This window comes from Lutra lutra, chromosome 10, assembly GCF_902655055.1.
Source record: "Lutra lutra chromosome 10, mLutLut1.2, whole genome shotgun sequence".
Taxonomy (NCBI): Eukaryota; Metazoa; Chordata; class Mammalia; order Carnivora; family Mustelidae; genus Lutra; species Lutra lutra.
The window spans coordinates 63241583-63266592 of record NC_062287.1 but is presented as its reverse complement, the minus strand read 5'-3'; the positions used below and the strand labels follow the sequence as shown (position 1 = coordinate 63266592).

At 49.5% G+C, this 25010-nt stretch overlaps 1 protein-coding gene across 19 annotated transcripts in view; it reads right to left on the bottom strand.

Moving 5' to 3' along the window:
• PPFIBP2 (PPFIA binding protein 2) overlaps positions 1-25010 on the bottom strand; it is a 149877-nt gene that overhangs the window by 64309 nt on the left and 60558 nt on the right. For 17 of the 19 annotated variants that reach the window (XM_047691312.1, XM_047691306.1, XM_047691307.1 and 14 more), the window contains one exon: positions 673-765. The exons of 1 other annotated variant lie outside the window; for it this stretch is intronic. In XM_047691312.1, coding sequence (XP_047547268.1) covers positions 673-765 — 93 coding nt within the window. Of the gene's footprint in view, positions 1-672; positions 766-16691; positions 16894-25010 lie in introns of those variants that run through there. One more of the 19 variants, XM_047691317.1, reaches the window with a different exon arrangement.

The window sequence follows — 25010 nt, the reverse complement described above, 5'->3', positions numbered from 1 at the left end:
TACAAATGCTAGATTTACACATCTGAGAGCTAAGACAGTGGTGAACCCCTACCACAGACACAAACCTCACATAAGAAAGCTCAATGTTCTGTCCTGCCAGGGAACCTGAGTCTTCAGAATAGAAAATGTTCCTTGACCATCTTTCTCCATAAAAAGTTTTGGAGTTCCTCTCTTTGAAGCAAGAAAGTCTTCACAGACTCATGAGCCCATGTTACTAGCCCCAGGGGACTTGACCTCAAAGGGATCAGTCTGGATCCAACTCCAGATGATTTGGGCCTGATCCAGTTAGCATCCACCCTATGTCCGTATCACTCATGGCTGGTTTATTAGAGCCAGGAAGACACATCTTATCTCCCTTACAAGGCTTCTGGGCTCTTAGAGGACAGGGCCTCATTCATCAGCCTGGCCACAGAGCTCCCAGTGTATAGAAGAAGTGGGTGCTCAAACAGTACAAGATGAATAAATGAATGCATTCACAGCCCCAAGGCCAACTCCAGCTGAGCTGTGGCTTCAGTTACTTTCTGCTTTGTTTCAGTTAGAGTCTTTTTAAAAACACACATTTTCAAAGAGAATAGATCCAACAGAAAAAACCTCTTGTGCCTCCCTCCCACTCAGGGTACGTACAGAGCTGGAGGTAACAAGATAAGCTGTCTCCCACGAAAGCGGACCCACCTGTAAAATGAGGGACTCCTTATCTCCTTCTAGACGTGCCAAGCGTTCCTGGTACGTTTCATTATTAGCAGCACCTTGGTGATTTACCTGGGACTAAAAGGGGGGAAAAAAAACTATGTACTTAAAATGCTGGAAAAACATCTTCCCAGTTTCCAAATGAAGTATGCAATTTGTGAGGACAGTTTCGCTGGTTACATGTGCAAAACCACCCACCTAAACAGGAAACCACAGGATTTCAAAACTACTATGAGGAGGACCACTGATAGGTGTGCCTTGAACGCTGGCCACACCAGCCCCTGGATGACCTCACCCTTGGCCTGGAAGGCCTCGATGGAACTCCAGACCCAGTGGTGCTGCACTTGACTGGGCATGTCGGGTTGCGTCTGGTGAAGGAGGAGGCCCAGCCCGCCAGAGGCCCCAACGGCGAGGAGTCTACTCTTCGAGGAGGCCCGGGAGCTGGTACATTCGACAAGGAACTATGTGGGAACCAGTCCTGCACAGATCTTGGTCTCTCCTGACTCCCACGCCAGCGTTCTCCAGAGCCGAGGCTCTGCTCACAGCACGGAGGCCCGTCTGGAGCGCTGTGGGGAACATGGAGGATGGGGGACCCAGCGGCAAGGCATGCAGTATGTTTGCTTATCTCAGCTCCAACACTGCAGGAAAAGGTAAAAACATCCGAGAAGAGCCCAAGTGACAGTCAGAGGGACTTCAAAGAGCTAACAGGAAACGAAATATCCAGAAGCTGGAAAACAGACGAGCAGGGAGAAGCTGTGAACTGGCAGATGGTGGGGGGTGGGGTGGGGGGCGGAGTAGGATTTATAAAATGCTTTGAGCAAGAGACAGGAGGCTGCAGGCACTTTTTGGGTGTGTCTGACCTGGTTGCAGGCAGGGAGGAGGGAGAGAGGTGGCTGCCAATGGTCCTGAATTGGCCTAATGCCATCCACACTCCCTCCATGCTTAATGGAAGGCCGAAACCCAGAGGCCCAGAGTAGGCCATTCAGGGGTTTGGCAACCTGAAAAAGCAGGTCTTATTGCTAAATGGGTAAGTGACAATCATCATAATCTGGGCTGGTCCAGAGGAGTAAATGCTCTGAGGTTTATGAGGCAGTATCCTCCATTCCAAAGGCAAATCATGGTTGTGCAAAGGAGTGGGTCGGAGAAGAACCTAGGCACAGAGGCCTGGAGGTGGCCCCCTTCTGAGTCCATTTCCCTACATGCCGACCTTCAGAATGGGCTTGCCAAGGGCACTCCTTCCTTCCCTTGTCCCACCCCTTCCCCAGTGCACACCAGGTAAGGGCAGGGGCAGAACCCGTCTTAGTCCTGAGACAGAAACAGGGACTAAGAAACAGGCACCACATTCAAGGCCTGTCACGTCACTTGATAGAGAATCACGGGCTGCTGGAGGTGCAGGGGGAGGGCGGGCCTGGGGGCTGGTTCCCAGGGCAGCTGTGTCAGGCCACAGTGCTCACTGCCCTGGGCTCCAGCCGCTCTCTAGTCTGCATCTTGTTCATTGTTATGGAAGCTCTTTCATACCATAGACAAAGGGCCTTCACAATCACAAATGACTTCTTTGTGAGGATGGCAGTTTATTGTTGTGACATTAATTCTGCTCCTCACACGGTCAAACTCAGATGAGTAAGCGAGGATGTAATTATCACCCATGTTTTCTCAGACCCTCAAAGGAGAGGAAAATAATTGCTAACAGCAGGTCAAGAGCTTCTCTGTGGAACAACTCACCCGGTGATGAAAAATGCGTGTCCGGCCCCAGGACCACAGTCAGCACGTGTAAGGGGCCGCCCAGCACTGCTGGCTGTCACTTCTCCGTGGGTGGTCACGGAGAGAAGCCCAAAGGGAAGACTCCTGGCATAAGACTCCAGCAAGTCACCACATCGCTGTGCCTCAGGCAAATGGCGCCCAGTACGTCCCTCATGTTACAGGTCTACCCGTACAGTCACCCAGAGACACAGCTATTTTTACTAATTGACCCCAAATCAAGTTGATATCGTAAGCTCAGTTAATACACAAATGCATGCCATTAGGGTCTCTAACAGATGCTAGACCGTAGTTTAAAAAAAAAAAAATCTGGATCTACTCTAGCAGCCAGAGGAAAAACCAAAGCACAGTGAGTTACAAGATTCCCAGATCAGTACAGTGAATAAAGTAAAAATGACGGCCTAGGAGAAATGTAACTAGTCCTACAGAAAGGACAGACTTCAAAGTTTTCAGAGAGAGACTCTATGCAGTGGGGTAGACATCCAACATCTATGATGCTAACCTCACAGTAAACGGAGCCCAGCAGAACTCACTGCTTTCTTGGGATGTCCTCTAAATAGGTCAAAGGTTAATGGATCGTCTGGACCAAAGGCACAAGAAATTCATCGGAGACCAATCCGATGTGGAGATACACAGCAAGCTCTTACATAGTGCTCGACATCGCCAGGTACCATTTCGAGCACTTTACATGCCTTAACTCTTTTAATATTTCCCATAAGCCTGTGAGAGGAGTACTATTTTGATTCCATTTTGCAGATAAAGGAACCGAGGCACAAAGTGTAAGAACAAGGCATAAACGGTATTTTGCCTAAGTGACTACATACTAAATTAGTAAGTTTTCTGTTACGGCTTAATTGAAGATATATATAATTAATTGAGGATAATATATAAAAATTTATATATTGGGATTGTACGAAAATTCACTTAAAATAAGGTTTGAAAACACTGTCTGAACCTAAGTGTCCATTAATAAAGGAGTGGCTGGGACACCTGGGTAGCACATTGGGTTAAGTCTCTGTCTTCGGCTTAGGTCATGATCTCAGGGTCCTGGGATCAAGCCCCGCATCAGGCTCTCTGCTTGGTGGGGGGCCTGCTTCACCCCCCTTTCTCTGCCTGCCTCTCTGTCTACTTGTGATCTCTGTCAAATAAATAAATAAAATCTTAAAAAAAAAATAAAGCAGTGGCAAAATAAACAATGGTTCATCCACATTATGGATAGTTTGTGACATTCCAAAACATGAATATAAGACATACTGGACAGTGAAAATAGCAAGATCCAAAGAATCATACAAAGTGACATTAGAAAACAATACTGTGGGGCTCCACGCATGTATGACATATGAATAAAAATAAACTGACCCAGTGTCTGGAAGGCTACATAGCAATTATAATAGTGCTCTCTCCTGGGGAAGTGTCTGGGCTATGGAAAGCTGGGGATGGGAGGTTTGGTCAAGGTGGGCTTTTATTTCAACCATAACAATTTTTGTAAGAAGCTCAAATATTTTCTTGATAAATAAAAACACTTTAAAATCTAGAAGCACTGTTTGAGTACCAACGACGTTGGTTCCTGGTACTTTCTTCCTCCTACAGCAGCCTGAAGGACAGGCAGCAGCAGGCACGCTGCCCCGTAGGACAGTGAGCCTGGCACAAAGCACCTCTCTTGCCCCAAATCACTACTTGAGAGTAAAAGAGCACCTTCCCCTCTTGTTCAGTCTACCAAAATCACCACTGTTCTCTAGCAAGCTTTCGAGAGGTACTGAACAGCAGTGAAATGGAGACAATGTCCCAAAACACAAGTCTGCAGAATCACCATCCTATACTTTTCCTGACACACTGAGCCAGATCTTTGCAATCTAGGTAAGACTGATACCTTGAAAACTGCAGTCCTGTAGAAAGGCACAGACCAGGATAAAACACCATCTCCACTGAGCACAGAGCCATGAAGAGGATTGTTTTAGAATTACCTTGTTGAATGCCAACACTCCTCAGCTGAAGGTGAGGATTTCATTAGGGGAGAAAAGGCACGTGGTTATGAAAATATCATTCCAATGACTCTCAAACATGTTTAAAAAAGAGTTGAGACCCAGCTCAGTTTTGTCCTACTTTAAAAAGAGTTTTTGTTTGTCTAAGGATATACTGTATATCCCCTAACTGTAACAGTGAAATCACAATAGAAGGCTCAGATCAATTTGGGGATTGTACATCTGGACCCCAAGTGATCCCCAGGTTTGGGAGTCTATGAAATTCTTGTCCACGTTCTCTAGGAGGTAAATCAGTGATAGAGTGGCTGCCCAGCTCTTCACGCGTGAGATCAGACTGGGAGACCCATGCTGGCATTTCACTGAAGGAAGCCGGTCAAGTCAAATTCTGAAGGGTGCTACGTGCTAAATTTCTATTCCTCCACACTCTACACGGCAGGGAAATGTAAATGAGAATTCTACCCTGTTCTGCTCTTTTGAGGATGCTCATCCCACTGATGAATAAAAATGACCTTTTATTTATATTTAACTAATGAGGTTAGCCTCTAGGCTAGACCTAATAGATTACTGATGTACCAGGTAGGATATACATCTATCTGATGTTCTCTCCTGTTTTTTGTTTTTTTTTTAAAGATTTTGTTTATTTATTTATTTGAGAGAGAGAGAGAGAGAGCGAGAGAGGGAACACAAGCCAGGGGGGAGGGGTGGGAGAGAGAGAAACAGGCTTCCCGCAGAGTAGGGAGCCCGACGTGGGGCTCGATCCCAGCACCCCGGGATCATGACCTGAGCCGAAGGCAGACGCTTAACAACTGAGCCACCCAGGTGCCCCTGTTCTCTCCTGTTTTGATGGTTATTTCTACAGATGTGACAGAAGAAAAATGGATCTTCTCATTCAAATTTTCTATGGTCAGAGCTGTTCCTCCATCTATAACCAATGTCAGTTTACCCGATATATTGTGTGGGGCCAAGAGATACTGTGTGGAACCCAGGGATCTGTGTGCTCTGTGGAGGTGGAATGGCCACTACAGATGAACATTTCCATGTCCTCTTGCATCTTGACCAAAGAATGCCACAGTGGAACAAGCTCCCTCTCTCGTATCACAGAACTGAATGGATAGGGAGGCCTTCTTGTACATATGTTGTCAGTAATAGGGAAACTTCAGCCTAGATTACTGAAGCCAAGCCACCTTTGCTTTTATCAAAGCTGTGTTCTCAAGAGTCTGGGAAATCCATTCTCTAAAACCCAGAACTCTTGAAGGCAAATAGAAGACACAGGCTGTAACGGTCAGATCAAGGTCTTCCCGAGGCCTTGGCAGTAATGTTTCTGTGAGTCCTCGGGAAGAAAGAAAACACAGCATCTTGACTCTTGCAAGGCAAGCCTGGCAGCTCCAGCAACTGACAGTCTAGCGCGGGGCTATTTTTCTAAGCCTTTCTTAAGTGGAAAAGAAAGGCTTAGGATGGTGGAGCAGCCATGCAGGGTGTTCTGTGGTTGGGGTCATGGAGTTGGTCATGAGAGTTAATCAGCCTTAGTGAAAAGGAGAGCCAGGAGAGGATGGAGGACTGTGTGTCCAGGAAGAAGAGTACTGGCTAGCCAGATTCCAGCATGGACAGTCTCTATAGAAAGGGTGGTCTGGGCCAAATAAGGACACTAGCCTAAACTGGACTGAGTCCTGCCTCTATCTCTCCCACAGGTTGGTGAAGAAGAAGTTTACTCTTGGTAAGTTCCTCATGCACTGAGAGCTGACTGCCAGCAGACTCAAGAAATAAAACAGGCTTTCTCTCTCTTGGGGGACACTGAATTTTAATTAGGGATGAGATTATCCAGGGACATTTAAAGCCCCCAAAAGAACTATCATTAGTTGTAAAAACCAAACCAAACAAAAAGCCTCCAGACAATTTCCCCCTTGCTTTCTTGCTCAGGATGGGGGTGGGGGGGTGGAGATGAAGACCAATACGAAGAACTCTTCTGAACCCTGGAATCTCCTGTCTGTCCAGAACAGGCCGGATCATCATGGTTACTGCAACTACATGGCACAAGTGAGGGCTGCCACCTTCTTGGAGATACTCTCACCCCTCCCAGCCACCTGATCCCAACATGGATATGTGGATCCTTCCTCTGAAATTTTAAATTTGGGAATAGAAAATGAAGTGGTTGTGTAGAAGGTTCTCAGGTTTGATCAGGTTTGTCATTAGCAATGTCCTTGTTCATGGGAAGACGTGGGTTTGCAAGAAGACTCCACTAAGAAGCCAACATGCAAAGAAACACAAACAAGAGCCAAGAAGGAGACCAGCGGCATTCTCACCTCTGGCTCATGTGGTCTCAAGGCAGCAAATGCATTTCTGCCCTTCCTGTTGGTTGCCTCTAATCTGCAGTGGTTCAAACCGAGTTTCTGCTGCCAGAATCCAAAATCCAAAATCCCTGGCCCACGCATTTATCTCAAAGGGTGATAAAGCAACCGAGCGAAACTTACTTCTTGGGCAACAAGAAAGAATTCCTGCTATCTGGAGAAAATACAGTTACAAAGTTACAAAGAAATTCTGCCTACTGTTGATTTTCTGAACAGGCAGCTGAAGAAAGAATGGTCAGTTCTGAGCCAACTGTAGTTAAAACCAGGATCCTCGCTGAGGGCCAACAGGGATCTACTCTGTGGCACAGAGCGTGTCTGTATGGGATATACTGGGATAAAAATGGCACCCAGTCTCCTTCATGTGGGAAATGGAGGACTTCCTCTCCCCGACCTGTTAGCCTCCATGATTCTCCATGTAGAGCAAGAAGGTTAAGGCAGGGAATGTTACAAGATGCATGAGGCCCATGGGTATCCACTGGGCATGCATGGTGGGGGATGGTTGGGGGGGAGATACAAAAATAAGTGAAAACACAACAATAAACAGGAAGGTTAAGGAGGACTAAGAGGATGAATGGGAAATGAAATGAAGGGTGATAAGAACATGAAACCACCTAACCACCATTTAAGAAGCTATGTTGAAAGACAGACCTGTCTTACATAGCTGGACAAATGTGGAGTCTAGGAGTGGGAGGCCAAGAGCTGCAGGTCCCCTACACCCACCCTTTGCCCAGCTGGAATTCAAGGCAGCAGATCCCGGGAGACTCTGCTGTGGGGCTTCCATATGCAAATACAGAATTCCTACAGCTTCCTGCCACACAGGTAGGACATCTGCAGAAGGACAGCCAGGAATGGCTAGGAGGTAGGGCTATACTAACCATGTGTGATCTCAGCTAGAATCCCTCATTTTGGGCCTTCCCAGCTTTGAAATGGAGAAAGTTCTACCTCACAGAGCAATCAATGCAGAGGGTCAGTTAGGTCGTTAATCACAAAAATGTGTGGGAATATAAGTACAGGATGTTCTTTGTAGAGGGATGCGCTAGTATTTCCAGTTTCTGAATGATTATGGAAATATGGAAATCATTTAAACGGTACTGTTTAAGCCAAAAGACCAAAGTACAGTTGGAAGCAGTTCCTCCCTTATACTGACAGTTTTAATTAACTTGCTTTTTTTGTGCAAGAAAACAAAAAGGCAATGTTTTTGATCAGGACACCTATGAAGTATCTGTAAAGATCTGTACAAACAGCCCAAGGAACAATAAACAAAATATTTTTAGGCTGGGAGGGAAAAAAAAAGCCTAAGTGACAACAGAGAACCCACTGCTACCTAAGAGCTCTGGAATCATGCTTGTGGAGTAAACAGCAGAGGACGTGTTCATTTTTCCATTGTCCCAGAAAAGATGCCCATGTTTTGAGTCAGATCTACAGGACCACATTTTTTCCTTCTTGGTGAGCATTATGCTCTAAGTAGTATGTGCTACATACTTTATAAACGAGCACAAAGAGAATTTCAAGAGCTAATTAATGACCAATCATAAAACTCGAATTTTTTATTTCTGTTCCAATCTGGAAGTCAAGTCCAACTGAAGTTAAACATGAGTGTGTCAGCCACATCACCCCTGGCGGCTTCCTCAGAGCCATCACCCTCTGACTCTGGTGGCTGCTTAGATTCCATGATGCTTGCTCACTCTTGGCCTGGCCCCTCCATTGTAGCTTGGCCAAGGGATAGCCATGTTAGGTGTCTGTGGAGTTCTGGATGGAGTGCTTAATGCCAAGGCCAGGAGCCATGCAGAAACCCCAGGAGGGTTCATCCACAGTCTGGCTAGCCTCTGCCCTCCACGCATGCTCTTGTCCACTCTCAGGGACGTGGTGTGGGCCACTTCTGCAGCATTCCCTTGTCCAGTACATGCTAGAGGACCCTCCGGTCAGCACCTCACTTCTCTGAACATAGGGAAAGGCCTGGTTCCAGAAGAGTCAAGTGGGGCAGACAAGAGGTCACATGGGGGGTATCATTTGGTATGCAAGCAGGGGGTGTGGGAAAGGCCCAAGGCAATTGGCTCCCCAGTGTGACAGCTCTAGCCATCTTGGTGTTATTCAGAGCCAACAGCCACTTCTCAGAGCTGCTATCTTGGTGTCCAAGACACAACTGCCCTCCCTTTTTTGATATCAAGATCTACAGTCTTCATTAGGTAAAGTCCTATTTCCTTCAGTGCTTCTAAGAAGCTGTGAATTCCAGTTCCTTCAGGACCCTGGCCACAGTTCATATACTGTCCCAACCGGTCAGATCATTTTATAGGAGGGTCCCTTGCTTATAAATACATGGAGATTTTGAACAATGAGCCAGGGTAAGCCCTGGTCTTAGGTAAGCCTTGGGATGGCTTCCCCTTCTTCAGTCATTAAAAACGTAGATGATGTGTGTTTTTAGGGGAAGAAGAAAACAAGAGAAAAAGTGTAGTATTTCCAAGCTGCCTGGTCAAGGGGATTTTTATCAAATCCAGAAAACCAATTTCAAGTGAGCCATGGCTGCCAGGCATATGGGAGATGTCACAGTTGCTAAGGCTAGACTTCAAGCTCAGAAGTACCACTCACATACCAAACTTCTTAGAAACATGAAAAATGCAGACCTTAAAAATAAGGGGACCAGGGGGCACTTGGGTGGTTCAGTGGGTTAAAGCCTCTGCCTTTGGCTCACATCATGATCCCAGGGTCCTAGAATCCAGGCCCGCACTGGGCTCTCTGCTGGGCTGGGAGCCTGCTTCCCCTAATCTCTCTCTCTGCCTGCCTCTCTGCCTACTTGTGATCCCTGTCTGTCAAATAAATAAATAAACAAAAATCTTAAGAAAAAAATAATAAGGGGACCAAAAATATATATATATACACACATATATATATCAGTGACTTACAGAAGCTATACTCAATCCCTGTTACATAGTTTAGGTTCTGTATTGGGGAACCTAGCAGTATGAGCAATGGTAGTGCTCGTAAATAGGAAAATCTCCCTAGATTTTTTGGTTTAGGGAGTTATAGGGTTTTCTGGCAGCACTTATAAAAACAACTGTTCCCAGGACACGTTCCACCTTTTCTAGGCAAAGAATAGTCAAGCCAGTTTACTATCCTTAGTACAGAGTTGAAAGAAGTTTCTTCCAAATGCAGTATGCGTGGAGTGCAATCAGATCCTTAACCACTAGGAGTCCAACAACAGACACCTATCCTGACCCTGACCTCTTTATACCTTCCACCTCTTGGTTTCAATTATATATCAGAGTTGCTATATATTATATGTAAGTGTTGCTAGTAGAACTGTCAAATGATCTAAATGACCACCTTTAGGGGAAAGCAAAGCCAAGTTCGTAAGTAGTGAACAGTTTGGTTGACTAAAGTACGTGTAATCACTTGTTCTTCCTTTATCTATTCAATGACTCAAATCTTCCTAAATACCTACTAGGTGCTGCTCTGTGCTGAATAAATGATTCAGTCCTTACCCTCAAAAAGCTCTGCAGTCTGACCCTGAGATATGATAAGTACAGTCAGAGAATAAGCCAGCAGCAGTGGCACAGGAGAGGAGGAATCAATTATACCCTCAGGGTAGAAGAGGCTTTATGGTGAACCAGCTTTGAAAGCTACAAGGGGGGGCGCCTGGGTGACTCAGTGGGTTAAAGCCTCTGCCTTCAGCTCAGGTCATGATCTCAGGGTCCTGGGATCAAGCCCCACATGGGGCTCTCTACTCAGCAGGGAGCCTGCTTCCTCCTCTCTCTCTCTGCCTTCCTCTCTGTCTACTTTTGATCTCTGTGTGTCAAATAAATAAATAAATAAAATATTTAAAAAATAAAGAAAGAAAGCTACAAGGGAATCTCTCCAGGAGAATGGAAGAACAGAGTCTCTGGAAAGTCTTCCCAATACAGAAAATCATCCATAAAACCATGATAATCACTACCCTTCAGACACTCTGGCTTCCCAGACTAACACAGAAAACAAAAGATACCATGAAGACCATTACTGAGAAGCTCCCTCGTCAAGGAGCTGGTGTGATGTACATGAAGGTTCCTAACATCCTAAGGAAGATCTGGAATCAAAGGAATGCATTTGGTTTACCAAGGTCTTGTTCCTAAATTATAGCCTTGGATAAGGTATGTCCCTGCTAAATTCTCCTGACAAGGTGGCTGGATCTGTAAGGAACCTACAGTGCTGGGCTGCAGGAGAACCGGTATCTCTAGTGTGCTGGTATCTTGTGAAGGGAGGATATGAAGACCAGGAAGAGCATACAAACAGGAGGTTCTCTGAGTAGCTCACTTTCCTCATCTTGCCAATACCAACAGACACACTGGCTCCTTCGTATTAAAAGCATTTTCGGGGATAGAGGGGCAGCATCGGGTGCTGGGGTTGGGGTGGAGAGGGTGTTGTGACTAGAGACATTAGAAGTAAATGCCCAGTGCCTCCTCCTGCTGAGGGGCCAGTAGTCAAATCAGCGTGAGAGAAAGATCCATAGGTGGAAAACATGGGATTAGGTAGAGGGCCAAAGTGAGGAACGGGTCCTTGGGACACAAGAGTCCCAAATTGGAATGAGTTCCGAGGAAATGGATAGGAAAGGTTGTTTGGGAACAGGAGGCAGGAAGAACATTCTAGAAGGAATGTGAGAGAGGTCAAGAGGGACAAAGCCAGTGCACAGTGGGGTTGGGAGCAGTCAGGAAAGAGCAGAGATGGTGAGTTTTCAGTCTACTCTTCCAAGATTCCTGATGGTGAAAGGCAGGCAAGTTATTATGCAGTGTGGAGGCAAGTAGAGGGTCAAAGACAGTCTTGATTTATTTTTCCCTAAGAATGAAGGAAAAGCATATTCTGCCAAGGATAGGGACGAGCAGGCGGGGCTGCGATTTAGAGGAACAAGAGGCAGTGGAACCAGACTGGGTCAGGAGGACAGGATCCTGAGACAGCCTTGGCCCATGAAACAGAAGTTGAAAATGTTGGCTGTGAACATAGTTACATTTTGTGGTGAAGGGGAGGGAAGAGGAGAGCTTCATCTATGTGTGGCATCACCTCCCACCGCCCCTTCAGTGAAGTAGGTGGTGACATCAGTTGAGAAGGGAGCCTAAGGCTGTGGACAGATGGAGAGGTGTGAAAGGGCTGACACAGAGGACTGGAGAGGGAAGAATGAAGGGAGGAGTCCGGGATCCCCAAGCCTGGCTGCCAGCCTGCTACCAACGGCTGCATTGTTCTGCCGTGTCCACAAGCTATTTAGCAAATGGCCCTGCTATGATGTCACCTTGTTAAACCCTGCTGGGAAAGAGGCCTGGGGGCCTCTCCAAGAGGCTGACAGACAGGAGTCACAGGTGCCAGAGGTCAGAGATGGTGGAATTCTAGCTCCTCAATTACACTGAGGGACAGGATGCTTGGGCATGTTGGGTACATTGGCTAAAGACAGGAGGTACCTAGAGGAAACTGGAAACTGCTAGAACCCTTGAGTAGGCATACCTGCTGCTATCCTCCTCGTGGTCTTGAAAACCTCTCCACCCAGAAGCACGGAGGGGCAACGGATGCCAGTGATGATCCTGATCATCACTGCCATAACAAATGCTTACAATGCATTTTCTAAGCACTTTACATATATCGAATTATTTATCCATATTTTACTATCAAGGAGACTTACTCCCGGGGGTTAAATCAGTCATCCATGGTCACACGGAGCAGAGACATGAGCCTAAGGAGCTTGATCCAGGATCTGTGCTGTCACCCAATAGGAATGGCTTTCAGAGGCCGCTGCCTGTGTCTCCCCCTTGCACTGCAGTCCAACCTGAGTGCGAGGCAAGTCAAGGTCTGGAGCTAGGATACCTGTGCACCTCTTTGTCCTCACAGCTCTGCTGGCCCAGGTTACCAGATCAACCATTTGAGTACCAGGGGACACAAAATAAAAGTCTCACATTCGCAGCTTGAGTTTATTCCACATTCTACTACAGAACCCAAGTTCACTGTATAGGGGATCCACAGTAATTCCTTTTTCTTAGTGACTTTGGCCTGGAAGTTGGCTTAAACACTGAATGTGCTAGCAGCCAGCAAGAGTGTGAAGATGCTGATGGTGGTGGGATTTCTGTCACTGGGAAAATAAGCTCAGCTCAGAGGGCAGTGGGTGGGCCCCACAGACCCTGCCTGGGGCTATTTTTTGAGACTTTCCTGACCATCCTGGGTTGGATCCAGTGATCTCAAAGCAGTGTAGGTGTGTGTGAGTCGTTTGTGAGTCAGTAAGGAACCAGACAACTGAAGGGCAAAGGCCTTCTGGATGCTTGCAGCAGATTACCCTGTCCCTGGATTCTGTTCTGTTGGAGAGGGAGCTGGAGGAGCAGCTCTGGTCAGCCTTCACTCAGTAGCCACAGCCAAGTTGGCCAGAGCCAGAGGCTGCTGGGGCCTCTGGCTACTCCCCATGGGCCAGGTCACAGCTGCCTCTTTCAGGTCTTCAGTTTGAGACCTTGACAGGGCATGCAGCAAGTGGGGGAGAGCCAGAGGAAAGGATGGCATAGCACGTGCCGCTGGAGAGAACCCAACTGGTCCTGCCCTTCTCCCTTCGGTTCCCACCTCCCTCACAACGGTCAGTAGCAGTTCATAGGTACAGCGATTCTTTGTATAGGCATGTTCCTATGCAAAGCATTCTATAGATGTTAGCTAACTTGACTCACACAACACCTGTATGCAGCAGGTACTATACCCTCCTCATTTCAGAGATGAAGAAATCCAGGGCTGATCACGTAGCTAGTAAGTGTGGCAAAGCCAAGATTCCAGTGCAGGCCTTACTTCAAACCACATGTTCTTAATTATAATAGTACACAGTATCCCATCCCCCAAAGGCCACAGAACAATGTTCCCTTTTTCTGAGCCAATTCTTTCCTGCTACTCGGTGCCTCCTTGCCCACAGGCATCTCCCCCGTTGTCCCCAAATTCAAAGACTTGGACTTGCTCTGAGACCCTGCCCTCCCAGGCTCGTCTTAAGTGCAAGGGTTTCTAGCTTGTACACCAGATCACCCCTCATCCATCTCTTCTAGAGTCTCCCCTTCTGCATGGGAAAATGAAGGAGATAGTGTTTGCACCTTCAAAACTGCGGGCCTAGAGAAACCTGCTCCTCAAGTCACTTCGGCTGGAGGATGAGCAGGAGAAGGGAGGTATGAGCCCCACAGACAGGAGGTACTGAAGACCCACAGCCAAGGAGCCCATGGCAGGGATGGGGTCAGCAGAGGACTGCTGGCAAACGAGAGCCTTGATGGAGTCAGATGAAGTGGGTGGCAATGAGGACGACATTGGATATAAGCTTAGAAAATGGAGGGAGCTCACACCGGAGCTCAGAGTAGATATAAAGGATGAGATTCAAAAGGTAAGTTGAGGGCGCCTGGGTGGCTCAGTTGGTTAAGCAACTGCCTTCAGCTCAGGTGAAGCGACTGTCTTCAGCTCAGGTCATGATCCCGGGGTCCCGGGATTGAGTCCCGCATTGGGCTCCCAGCTCCGCAGGGAGTCTGCTTCTCCCTCTGACCTACCCTCTCATGCTCTTACTTGCTCTCTCCCAAATAAATAAATAAAATATATTTTTTAAAAGGTAAGTTGAGGCTGGGTTGCAAAAACTCTCAAAGGTCAAGCAGGCAGCTGATCTTGGGCTTTCATTCCCAGACTACAGGCAAGTCCTGGGGTCTTAGGACCAGAGTCACAGGATAAAGGGATTTTTTAAAGAGGATTTAAAAGAGAAGAATCTGGCAGTAGTGTTTCAGGTACAGATACTCCGATTATTCTTCCCAGGTCATACCCAATACTTTGTGCTTTTTTCCTAATGATCATTAACATTCTAAAAGTAGAAGAAAACTATCTTTTTTGCTAGGAGTCATCCCAGCGGTTTCTGAGGTCTCCTTGCTTCGAGTGTCCCTCATCCGACTTGCATTGTGCACAGGAGCCAGCGTGGCCAGCCTGGGTCTCAGGACAAGCTGCCCGCCTGCATCGCAGCACGTGTGGAATCAGTTCCTCTGTGGACAGAACTTGGGCACGAGGTGTGAAGTTCAAGCCAGTGGGACGAGGCACTGATAGTCCCACATGCATCACAGCTGGAAGACCTCCTGATTTAAAAGTTTCATTTGGAGCTAGGAAAACAGACTCAGTGATGGGAAATGCACTTCTCACCTATTTTCCCCCAGATTCTTCTGTGAAGGTTTTCAGATGCTTGAGACAATGGACACAAACCTTTGCCAAAATGTCTGGCCCCTCAGCGCGCTCTCTGCTGGCCGCAGTGCCCCCATCCCAAAGCTGGGCAGGGGCTGAGCACAGTCAGGATTTCAGCTGGGTTCTAAACCAATAGTTTTCTACATATATGGCAAAAGAGGGGAGGAAGGAGAACTGGACTGGGAGACAGAAAGCAGGGTCCAAGGCCAGGCTGCACCATGAGGAGTTCTAACACTAACAAGCATGAGGTCCTCAGCCTCTCACGGGCTTTGTTAAATGGAGGGTTAAATGGACTCGCCAGTGGCTCCTGGCGAGTCCCCAAAGCTCTAGTTTTGTTCAGCTGCCTTACTTTCACCACACGCTTGCCATATACCACATCACAGCAAGAGTAATTTTCTTAAAATACAAACTGGATCCCCCCATGTGTGCCAGGTCACTCCCAGCCCACAAGTCCCCAGTCACACAAAGCATGTTCCCCCACAAGCCTTATCATCTGCTGCCCTGAGTGACTGGACATCGGCCAGCTCCCCCGTCACGGAGCTTACTCCGGCTTTCTCTCAGTCTTGAAGCTTGCCCAACTCCCTCCTGCTTTAGGACCTTTATACACTCTGGCCTCTTTGCCTGGAATGTTCTTCCCTCCACTTTCCACCTGACCCGCTCCTCTCTTCAGGTCTCGGTGAAGCGTTCCTTGCTCGGAGGGCTCCCTGATCGCTCCTCCTCACTCGTTCCTCCTCCTCGATGGTGCCTAGTAATAGCTCCCTCTCCTCTCTGCGCTTAATTTCTAACTTCAGCTTTATCTGCTGGGACGGTAACCTCAGCCTGCCACATCGGACGGTGGCTCCCCAAGAGCAGAGACAGATTCCACTTTGCTCGCCCAGTACCCCCGTCTCTATAAATATTTGCTCACGCGCGCCGCAGAGCGTGCACACAAAAGCCAGCATCCCCTCATCTGGGGGTGGCAATCAGGGGCCTTAGGAGCTGGACACGTCCTGTCCCTCCCCGGTTACAACGTCCAATCTCTTATCTGTCAGCTGTTTTGCCCTTCCTGCTGCTGAGAAACACTCAGCCTCCATGTGAAAATAAAATGGACAACCATCTTGACCAGTTTAAAGATGATTGCGAAGGAGGAAAGAGCCCGAGTTCGGTGAGTACGGATGGTACTCCAGCCCCAACATTCATTTCATTCATTCGTTCGTGGCTCACACCACATGCTTGAGCTCATCCCCTAAAGAAAGGGCATAAACAACTTGCAACCCAAACCCCTGGCTTCAGAGCGGTCAGAAGAGAACTCCCCAAGAGCCTTCCTCCGGAAACACAGACGCTGTCCTGGCTGACAGCAGCTAACACTCGGCCTCAGATAACATCAGAGCAGAGACGTTCCGAGGCTGAATCTGAAAGGCAGCAGCTTCCTCTGCGTCCTCAGACCCAAAGGCAGTGGGACACTTTTCTCTGGTCACAGCATTTGGAGCCTCCAACTGTTTAAGCGCCCGAGTTAAACTAACGAACTTTCTTCACCCCTCCGTGCTTTTCTGCACAGAGGCTCATTCACCAGAATGTCAGTGGAGAAACAAAGACAGCTGACTGTTTTCTCCCCTAGTGCCTATAATTAGATTCTCATGGAGAACTTGGCCACCACAGGGCTTTGCTGGACAAATACTACCCCTGCCCCCCCACCCCTCAGCATCTCTCTAGCCCTTATCTCCCGGGAGACCCACTCTCTCCAAAGGAGCCAGTCACTTACCCTCTTCAGCCACGCAAAATGCTTGTAAACATCAATGTCCCCATCCATGCTGGGCACCCATGTCAGCAGTTAGATTCCTTGGTGGAAAAAGCCCTTTTTTCTGGCTAGAGACCAAATTCTCTCCTCTTCCTTGCTTCTGCCCCCTCCCCCTCGGGACGTCAAGCTGTGTTCAAGTTTCCCCACTTCCCTGGCCCATGTCCTTCAGCCTTTCCCTAAACAGTTTCAGATACACAACGGCTCAGACCAGACCGTGCTGCTCCAGTGTCCTCCCTCTCCGCCCCCAGACACATGCAGGCACCAGCTCTGGGATTCAGAGCCTGAGCAGCAATCAAACCTCGAAAAAAGGTAGGGGAAAAAGACAGACTTGGACAGGAGTTGTAAACACACACACACACACACACACACACACACACACACATGAACATTTTTTTTTGGTGATAATACCAGAGCCTGCCAGAGGGAAACAGTCCTGAAGAAAATTCCTCGTCTGGCTTCCCCTTTCTGCAGTGGCTGGAACTCATTACCGAGAGACCCCGATTTCCTGTCTCTCCTCCACTCTGCATTTACCCACAGGCTCCCAGCTGCTCTCGGTTTATTTGGGACTGGGGAGAAGACTAAAAATAAGTGCTGCTCTTGGAGGAGCTGCTGGTTCCCACACACAGCCTGACCCCCACCCTGAAGCCCACGCCTACCCCTTTTCCAGGCGGGTGTCGGCCTGGGCCCTGAGGAAAGCCGTTTTTTCCCAAAAAAGAACACATTCAGAACCAGCTCCGGTCTGGGTGGCTGGCTGGCTAGGTGTCTGCTGTCTTTGGCGCTGGTGGCACTGTCTGCCAGGGGCGAATTGCTACTCCCCAGGAGACATTTGACAGTGAGGGAGTTTGGCCTGGGGGTTCTGTCAGCCCCCCATACAGCCAGGCCTTCCTGGGGCACATTCAGAGCCAGGATGGGTACAGCTCCCGTTGAGCCTGAGGCGGGCCTTGCTGGCTATCCACCACTCCAGCTGAACTGCCTCAGAAGCCAGGGAAGGGGGAAGGAGAGACCCCCTCAAGTGGGTGCCCATGTGGGAGTGGGTGCCCTCAAGTGGGAGGGCTCTGGGGAGGAGCCCTAGAAAGGCAGGGGCTGGTGGAGATGGGGAATTGTGTCTATTTTCCTGGGCTGGCCTTCCAGGGTGGTCTCCCCATCCCTGCCTGCCCCTCCTCCCCCACAAGGCTGCCCTTCACCTCCACTCACCCCCCACTCCTCTGAGAGCTTCCCTAAACACAGCTTTTCTCCCTGGTCTGGCCCTTAACGTGCGGCCTTTGGCTAGAGTGATTATGAAAGCGATCCTTGATGTGGGTACAGCGGGAACTGTGGTTACACACAAGGCCTCTGAGCTCTGCTGCCGTCAATGACTTGCAGATGTACATCTTATGATGGTGGGGGCCCTCCTGGTGCCCTTAGGGGGTCCCCGGGGTGGGGGGTTGTTCCTGAAATGCTAGCCTGAAGAGAAGGCTCTACTGGGTGTCGCTATGCCCCTTAGCACGGCCTCGAAATCCAGCACGGCCCAGAATTGGGCCTGGCAGCCTAGTCACCAGCAGGCTGGCCCAGTCCACAGAGATCAGAGGCAGCAGCCGGGGAGCTCTGGCCAGCAGCTGGCATGAGGGGAGGAGTAAATTCCTGGAGGCACACCCAGATCAGAGGCTGGAAAGGAAGAGCAGGCTCTGCTGTCCGTGCGCTGAGCTCTAGGCCCTTCTTGCCTCTGGCCCAGTTCAGTCAAGGCCTGGGCCCCACCTGGATGAAGTTCCCTGACCAGAACTAGGGTAGGATGTGTTGGGGAAACAGGTCTCTAAGGTTGCAGGGGTAGGTAGAGCTTCGTTTTTGTTTTTTTTCCTGTCTGAACGTCTGGGAAAGCCTAAGGAAGAATTCATCAACATGCATTTGCCCAGCGTCCAAGGCAAATGAAACAGACTTCTTGCCCTGAGCAAATAAAGAATCATCACATGGTATGTGGTAAAGGTATTTCTGGGGCCCTAGGGAAAAAGAGGCCTCTAGAGTGGGTTTGGGGGCTGGGTGGGGAGACAAAGGGCATAATTCCAGCCCCTGCTCCCTGTGGTCATGGCTCAGTGCTTTTTAGTAGGTTCTGGTGTGAGGAGGAGGGAAAGGACAAGGCAGCAGTGTGGTGGCCTCTCTCAACCTTGCCAGCTTCCACCTGCCTGTGGGGTTGGCTCCAGGGGCAGCACCTCCCCAGCAGCCACAGCCCTCTGCACTTCACTACCTGTCCTGTTGTACTGAACCACCATGGACCGCTGACAGGTCTGTGCACTGCACCAGACTGGAGAACATGTGTCTGTGCCCTGACCTCCGTGCCTGCCAGTTCCAACTGAAACATTCTTTGAGTCAAAGAGTGAGGCTCACATGGTAAGACTTGCAAGACAAGCCTTTTAAAATTCAACTTGGTGAACATGGGTCCTAAAGGTGTGTTTCCCTAGGGTAATGATGCTCCACTGAGAGGAAAAGATGGAGCTGATGCTCATCTCTTTCTTTTTTTTAAAAAGATTTTATTTATTTTTTTTTTGACAGAGAGAGATCACAAGTAGGTAGAAAGGTAGTCAGAGAGAGAGAGAGAGGGAAGCAGGCTCCCCACCAAGCAGAGAGCCCGATGCAGGGCTCGATCCCAGGACCTCGGGATCATGACCTGAACTGAAGGCAGCAGCTTAACCCACTGAGCCACCCAGGCACCCCTGATATTCATCTCTTAACTCACCTCACATGTGACAAATGTGAGGCAGGAGGGTGGAGAAAGGGAAAGAAGAGGAGGGAGGAATCCAGCCAAGCAGCAGCTAAAATCTTGACATATTTTTATGGTATCCTCAAGTAGCAATTTCTACCTCAGCCTTTAAAAAAAGGGGGTGGCATTTTGTAATTCAACTAAAAAATTCACAGAGTAACACTCTAAAAGACCTAGGAGCAGAATACTATTTGGATGTATAAATCACTATTTCTCTGAAAACAAAGCTTCCAGATTATCAAAATGATCCGTGACTCCCAAAGAATTACAAGCCTGGGTTTTATCTGGCTTATGCTGTGTTAATCTGCAAGGTTTAACCTTCCCTTAAAGGAGAGTGGGGGATGGGCCACCTATCTAGTACACCGCCTTGGACCCACTGCTGAGGTGCGTTCTCAGGAACCACAGGGGCTACACAAATAGGGGTTATTACGGTGACCCCAAAAGCCCTTGGGGCCTTCCCAAAAGCAAATCACTCCCCAGCAACCACACTCAGCTCATCACCATCTGGAACAGGAGGTAGCCAGCTGAGGGCAAAGGGCAACTGAGTGCCTGAGCATCTGGGGCCTAAAAACACAGCAAAGAGGGCAGAGTAGTCAGGTTTGGACTGGGAAACACAGGTAGCCTGTCCCCTTCCTCATCCCAGGGCTTAGCAGGGAACCCCAGGAGAGTCACCTCTGTGGCTGGAGTTTCACATACATGTGAGGACTGAGGACGGCTTCCTAAGGTTCTACACCCCCACCAGGAGTCAGCAGCATCTAACTGGGTAGAACTGTGGTCTGAGAGGGGGTCTCATGGGTCACATGCCATTCTGACCGGACACCTGCACCCTGAGCTCTAGCTCAGCCCCGAGGCTTGGGCTCTGGGCCATGGTGACAGGTGTCAAGATAGCCCTGGAATACCAGATACAGGTTTGTATCCTTCAACAGGTGTGGTGCACGGTGGGCCTGCCACTGGGGAGTGGGGAGAGCGGGGGGGCCAGGGAGGGTCCCAGCCCAAGGACACTGCTCCTTTGGGCTCACGGTAAGCAGCATCCTGGCCAAAGCAGCCCAAGTCCCCATGGGGCACAAGCATGGGAACCCACTACCACAAGGAGCTGGGACAAGGATCAGCAGACTTTCCTGTAAAGGGCCAGATGGCAAATGTTTTAGGCTTTGTAGCCCATATGGTCTCATTTATACTCAACTCTGCCATTTGGAAATGCAAAAGCAGCCACAGCTAACACATAAACCAAAGAGTGTGGCTATGTTAACACCTTATTTGTGGACACTGAAATTAGAATTTTAGACCATTTTCACATAAAATATGCTCATAATTTCTCAATCACTGAAAAACATAAAAATCATCCTTACCTCATCAGGCATAAGAAATAAACAGTGAGCCAAACACATGCCATAGGCTGCTGACCCCCGGCTAGGGCAATACTTCCCCATTTAAAACAAATCACCTGAGTTGAGAGTGTTCTTGTAAAAATGCAGATTCTGACCCCGAAGGTTGAGAATGGGACCTGAAACTGCATTGCTAACAAGCTCCGGGGTGATGCTTATATCTGAAGATCTTGTATTTGTATAGTCAAAGGTTAGGAAACCATGTTTAGAAGTTTCTTAAAGCACAGGGTATTGAAGTTTGCCTGGAAGTTCGAATCCTCTGGAGCTCTCCTCCCTCCTTCCCCTTCTCCCTCCCTCCCAGGGGTGCCTGAAAGGGCAGAAGGTTCCTGGTGGATGCAGGGTGGGTGGGTGTCTACATGCTCAGACCCCACGTTATGCTAACCTGGCAACATCAGCCACCATGTCCCCTGGACCTGAAGCAGGAAATTTAATGGGGAAGGGTTTATTTGCTCTTTTACCAGTGTTTGCACATTCTTGGTCATTTATAAACATTGGTTCTTAGGGACTGAAATCACATCCTCAAGTCAGGTCTGAAAGGAGCCAGACCTCTAGAATTTAGGAGGGTACAGTTTACTGGCGGGGGTGGGTGGGGGTCGGAGAGGTGGCATGCGCAAACATCCAGGAAAGTGAAAACTGCAGAGTTTATAGTAGCTGCAGGGTCCCCACTCTGGGCTGCTATGCCAGGAAAAATGTATTTAAAAAAATCTAAGGTACAGGTTTCCTCTAGGGCAGGGTCTGGCAGCTGAGGGCCAGGAAATGCCTCCTGGAATGGAAGGAGTCATCCTAATAGCGCCCCAGCAAAAGGCACTGGAACGAAGGGGTTTGGAGAGGTCTTCTCTGCCTTGACAATGAAGACCAGGTCTCTGCTCCCAGCAGCAGCCCTCAGCCCTCCCATTTCCTCTCCCCCAGCACAAACAGTAGCAACCTCTCAGGCTTGCCCTTTCTCCAGTGGGCTCCGAGGAAAATAGGAAAGAACTCTCCCAACTGAGCCAGGTACGCTGTCCAGCAGCTTCATTAAGCTCTCCTAAGAGGGGAGCTTAGGTCATCTTTCTAACTGAAACAAACAAAGCTATTTTTCTTACATAAAGCCTGCACCTTCTTCCTTGGGATTTAGACTTTCTAGCATTTATCCCTGACTGCCACATAGCGGTTTCATCCAGTACTGCACAGGAACAAAAAACCGGACTAGCACCCCAGCCCTGCTCAGGTGGAGTCTCAAGGAGTCCCTGGGGAGCAAAGCACAAGTGGGGGAAAAAAAGAAGAAGAAGAGGAAGAAAAGTGGAGGATGGTGCCCATACCTAGGACTTTGAACTCTCACTCAAGGGAAAGGCAAGAAATTCACACTGCGAACTGGCTCACATAAGCTCTATTTTTTCCCCCCTTAAAATGTAAGCACCAAATTTCCCCTTCTCTCAAGATCCATAGGAAGGGATATGTGTGTGGCTTAGTCCATTAATCGTCTGCCTCTGGTTCAAGTCATGACCCCAGGGTCTGGGATCGAGTGCCGCACTGGCTCCCTGCTCAGCAGGAGTCTTATTCTCCCTCTGGCTGCCACTAACTTTTCAAAATGAGTACGTCCAACGTGCATATACCCTGATCCATCTTTTGTTCAAGGCCCCAAGTGGGGAACAAAGATACAGAGAGAAATCACACATGGCAGAAGAGAAACAAGCTCACAGTTCATAACTCATCCAACAGCTTTTTCTCCCTACCTTTTCTTGTAACTCCTCTGGCTTTTCAATATGGTAAACAGATTTGCTTCTTTGGCCAGAATGAAAGATTGCAAGCTGAATCTGGGAGGACTGGCAGGGGCCTCTGTTTGAGGAGCTGGGAGCTGAGGAACCAGCCATCTGTGACAAGGTACTGGAGCAATGAGGCCCTCCTGGGCCTGGGCCACTTTGTTTTGCGAATGACTAGTGAGGAAGGGAACCGCAGGCTCCTAAAGCTACAGCAGGCGGTCAGAGGTGAGTACACAGGCTAGAGAGGATATCACTCCCCACCCCATTTCAGTGGTCCTTGAGAGGTCAGCCTCCGCCAAGCCCAGACCATGGAGCAGCTGCACCCAGAGAGGCTCCCTAACCTGTTTCTACTCTGGAAACCCAAAGGCCTTGGCTGGGGGAAGGCCATGGCTGGTGTGGACCATGAAGCCAGGACCAGAATGCCTGGCCAGATCTTGTCAAAGCAGTGGTCACTTCCAGTAGGGAGGTGGGGTCCCAGAGGCCCATCCAAAGTCACATGCAAGCAGCAGGCCACTGGTCTCTTAACTCATCCCTACCTCCCATTCTGCCTCACTGTGCTTCGGTGCTGCCCAAGCACCCTGTCCAGGATACCTGCACCCTCGTGAAGGAAAGCCAGGGCTCCTGCTCAGAGGCCAAGCCACTCCAGGAACCCAGCTTGCAGAGGGGGGCCTGGCATATGGTCCTGCTGTGGGTTTCCTGCCCACCTCTCCCTCTCACCCCAGAGCCTGGGTTGCCCTGACTTGCCCTCACTCTGCTGCTGCTGGGTTTGCCAGCCTTTCCTTGGACTTCAACTTGAGCCCCTGAAGCCTTAGGCCTTTATGCAGGATTCCCCTGACCCACACAAAGCCACTGAACAGCCGTCTAGACCTAGCACTGTGTAGGAGGAGAGGAGGCGTCTATACTGAAAGGTTACAGAAACCCCTGAGTTGCTCCATCTGGAGATGCTGCTGGCTCTGATCGCTCTTGCACATCACCTAGCGACCCAGGTGTCACCAGCCTGCTGCTACCTGGCTATCCCCAGCCCTGCTGAGCCCACTGGAAGCTGGAACACTAGTCTGTCTCTGAGCTCTACCCCCAGCCCAGCCCTGGTTCTCCAACCAGCCTCCATCCAGCCAAGCAAGCAGGCGTGGAGGAACATGACACCCCTTCCGGGCTCTGGAAAAGCCCCACTCAAGGTCCAGCCGGATTCTGGGATGTGGCCAGAATGGACCAGCATCTCCCTGCTTGTGCTGTATGTCAGGGCCACGGATGAGCATCCCTAGCCTCTCTGGCCTTCAGGACCATCTGGTGGGACTGAGGGGCTCTTGACCAGAAATGGCAACGCTCTCCTTGAGGGCATCATCTGCACTCCGCCACAGGTCGTGAAGGCGGCTACAGGGACGTAAGCTCAGCTCAGTGCCCACCACAGCAGAGAGGCCTCAGCTCCACAGCCAGGGCCTCAGCCTCACCCTGGGCCTTAGCCTCACCCTCTCTAGTACTGACCCTGAGCGGAGTCTGGTCTACCCAAGGTGCAGGATGACTCTTTCCTCTCCTGAGCTCACACAGGAGAGCCCTGCAGAAGCTTCTCTGCCAGTCAGGCCGCATGGCTCACCCAGGACCCCAGGACGCCCTCCCTACAGAAGAACCTTATCAGAAGCTCCCGGCCACTCTATCAATTCCCTGTGACAGGCCAGACAGATACCACTTCCATGACAAGGGAATCTGGGCACTTGGTTCCTTTCCTCATTGAAGTCCAGAGGGGGTCCCCAGCCTAGAGAACCCCACACACACCCTTCTGGGCCTGGAGCTCACTTTTCCTCATCCTACTGCCTGCCAAGGAAGGGAAGACCCTATTTTAGGCCCCAAATTTCTGGAGACTCATTCACAACCCAGCACCACTGAATCCTGGGCAGTCTGCTGCACTGGGTCTTTAGGAGTCTGGCCTGTTGCTAACTATCCCCAGGCAGAGTCTTCGCTGGTGCCCCTGTCCTCTGTCCAGCCTGCCAGCCCCTGGCAGAGGGAAAGCCAGCCCCACTGTAGGGAGACAAGCTGTCTGGGATGCACTAGGACCGGGAGCTCCTCCTCCACCTGAGACAAAGGCAGGGCCCAGACTCATCTGTTGTTTGTTCCTATGAAAACACCAACCATTCCCCCACAGCCACCTCTGCCTCCACAGCACCCATTCTCCTTGTGTACCCCGGATGCTGACATCAGTGTCTGAGGGCCCCCAGCACGAAGACAGCATCTTCTACCACACGCACCCAGGGCAGCTAATCCACAGTTGTGTGTAAATGCAGGGTCTTTAATTTCTACTTCTTTTGCACCTAACAGCTGTTTGTAGGCCTGGAGGACTTGACTAGAAAATTAGGAGGCAGCCAATTAGATCCTCTCCTTCAGGAATATAAGTTACACACACACACACACACACACACACACACACACACAGAAT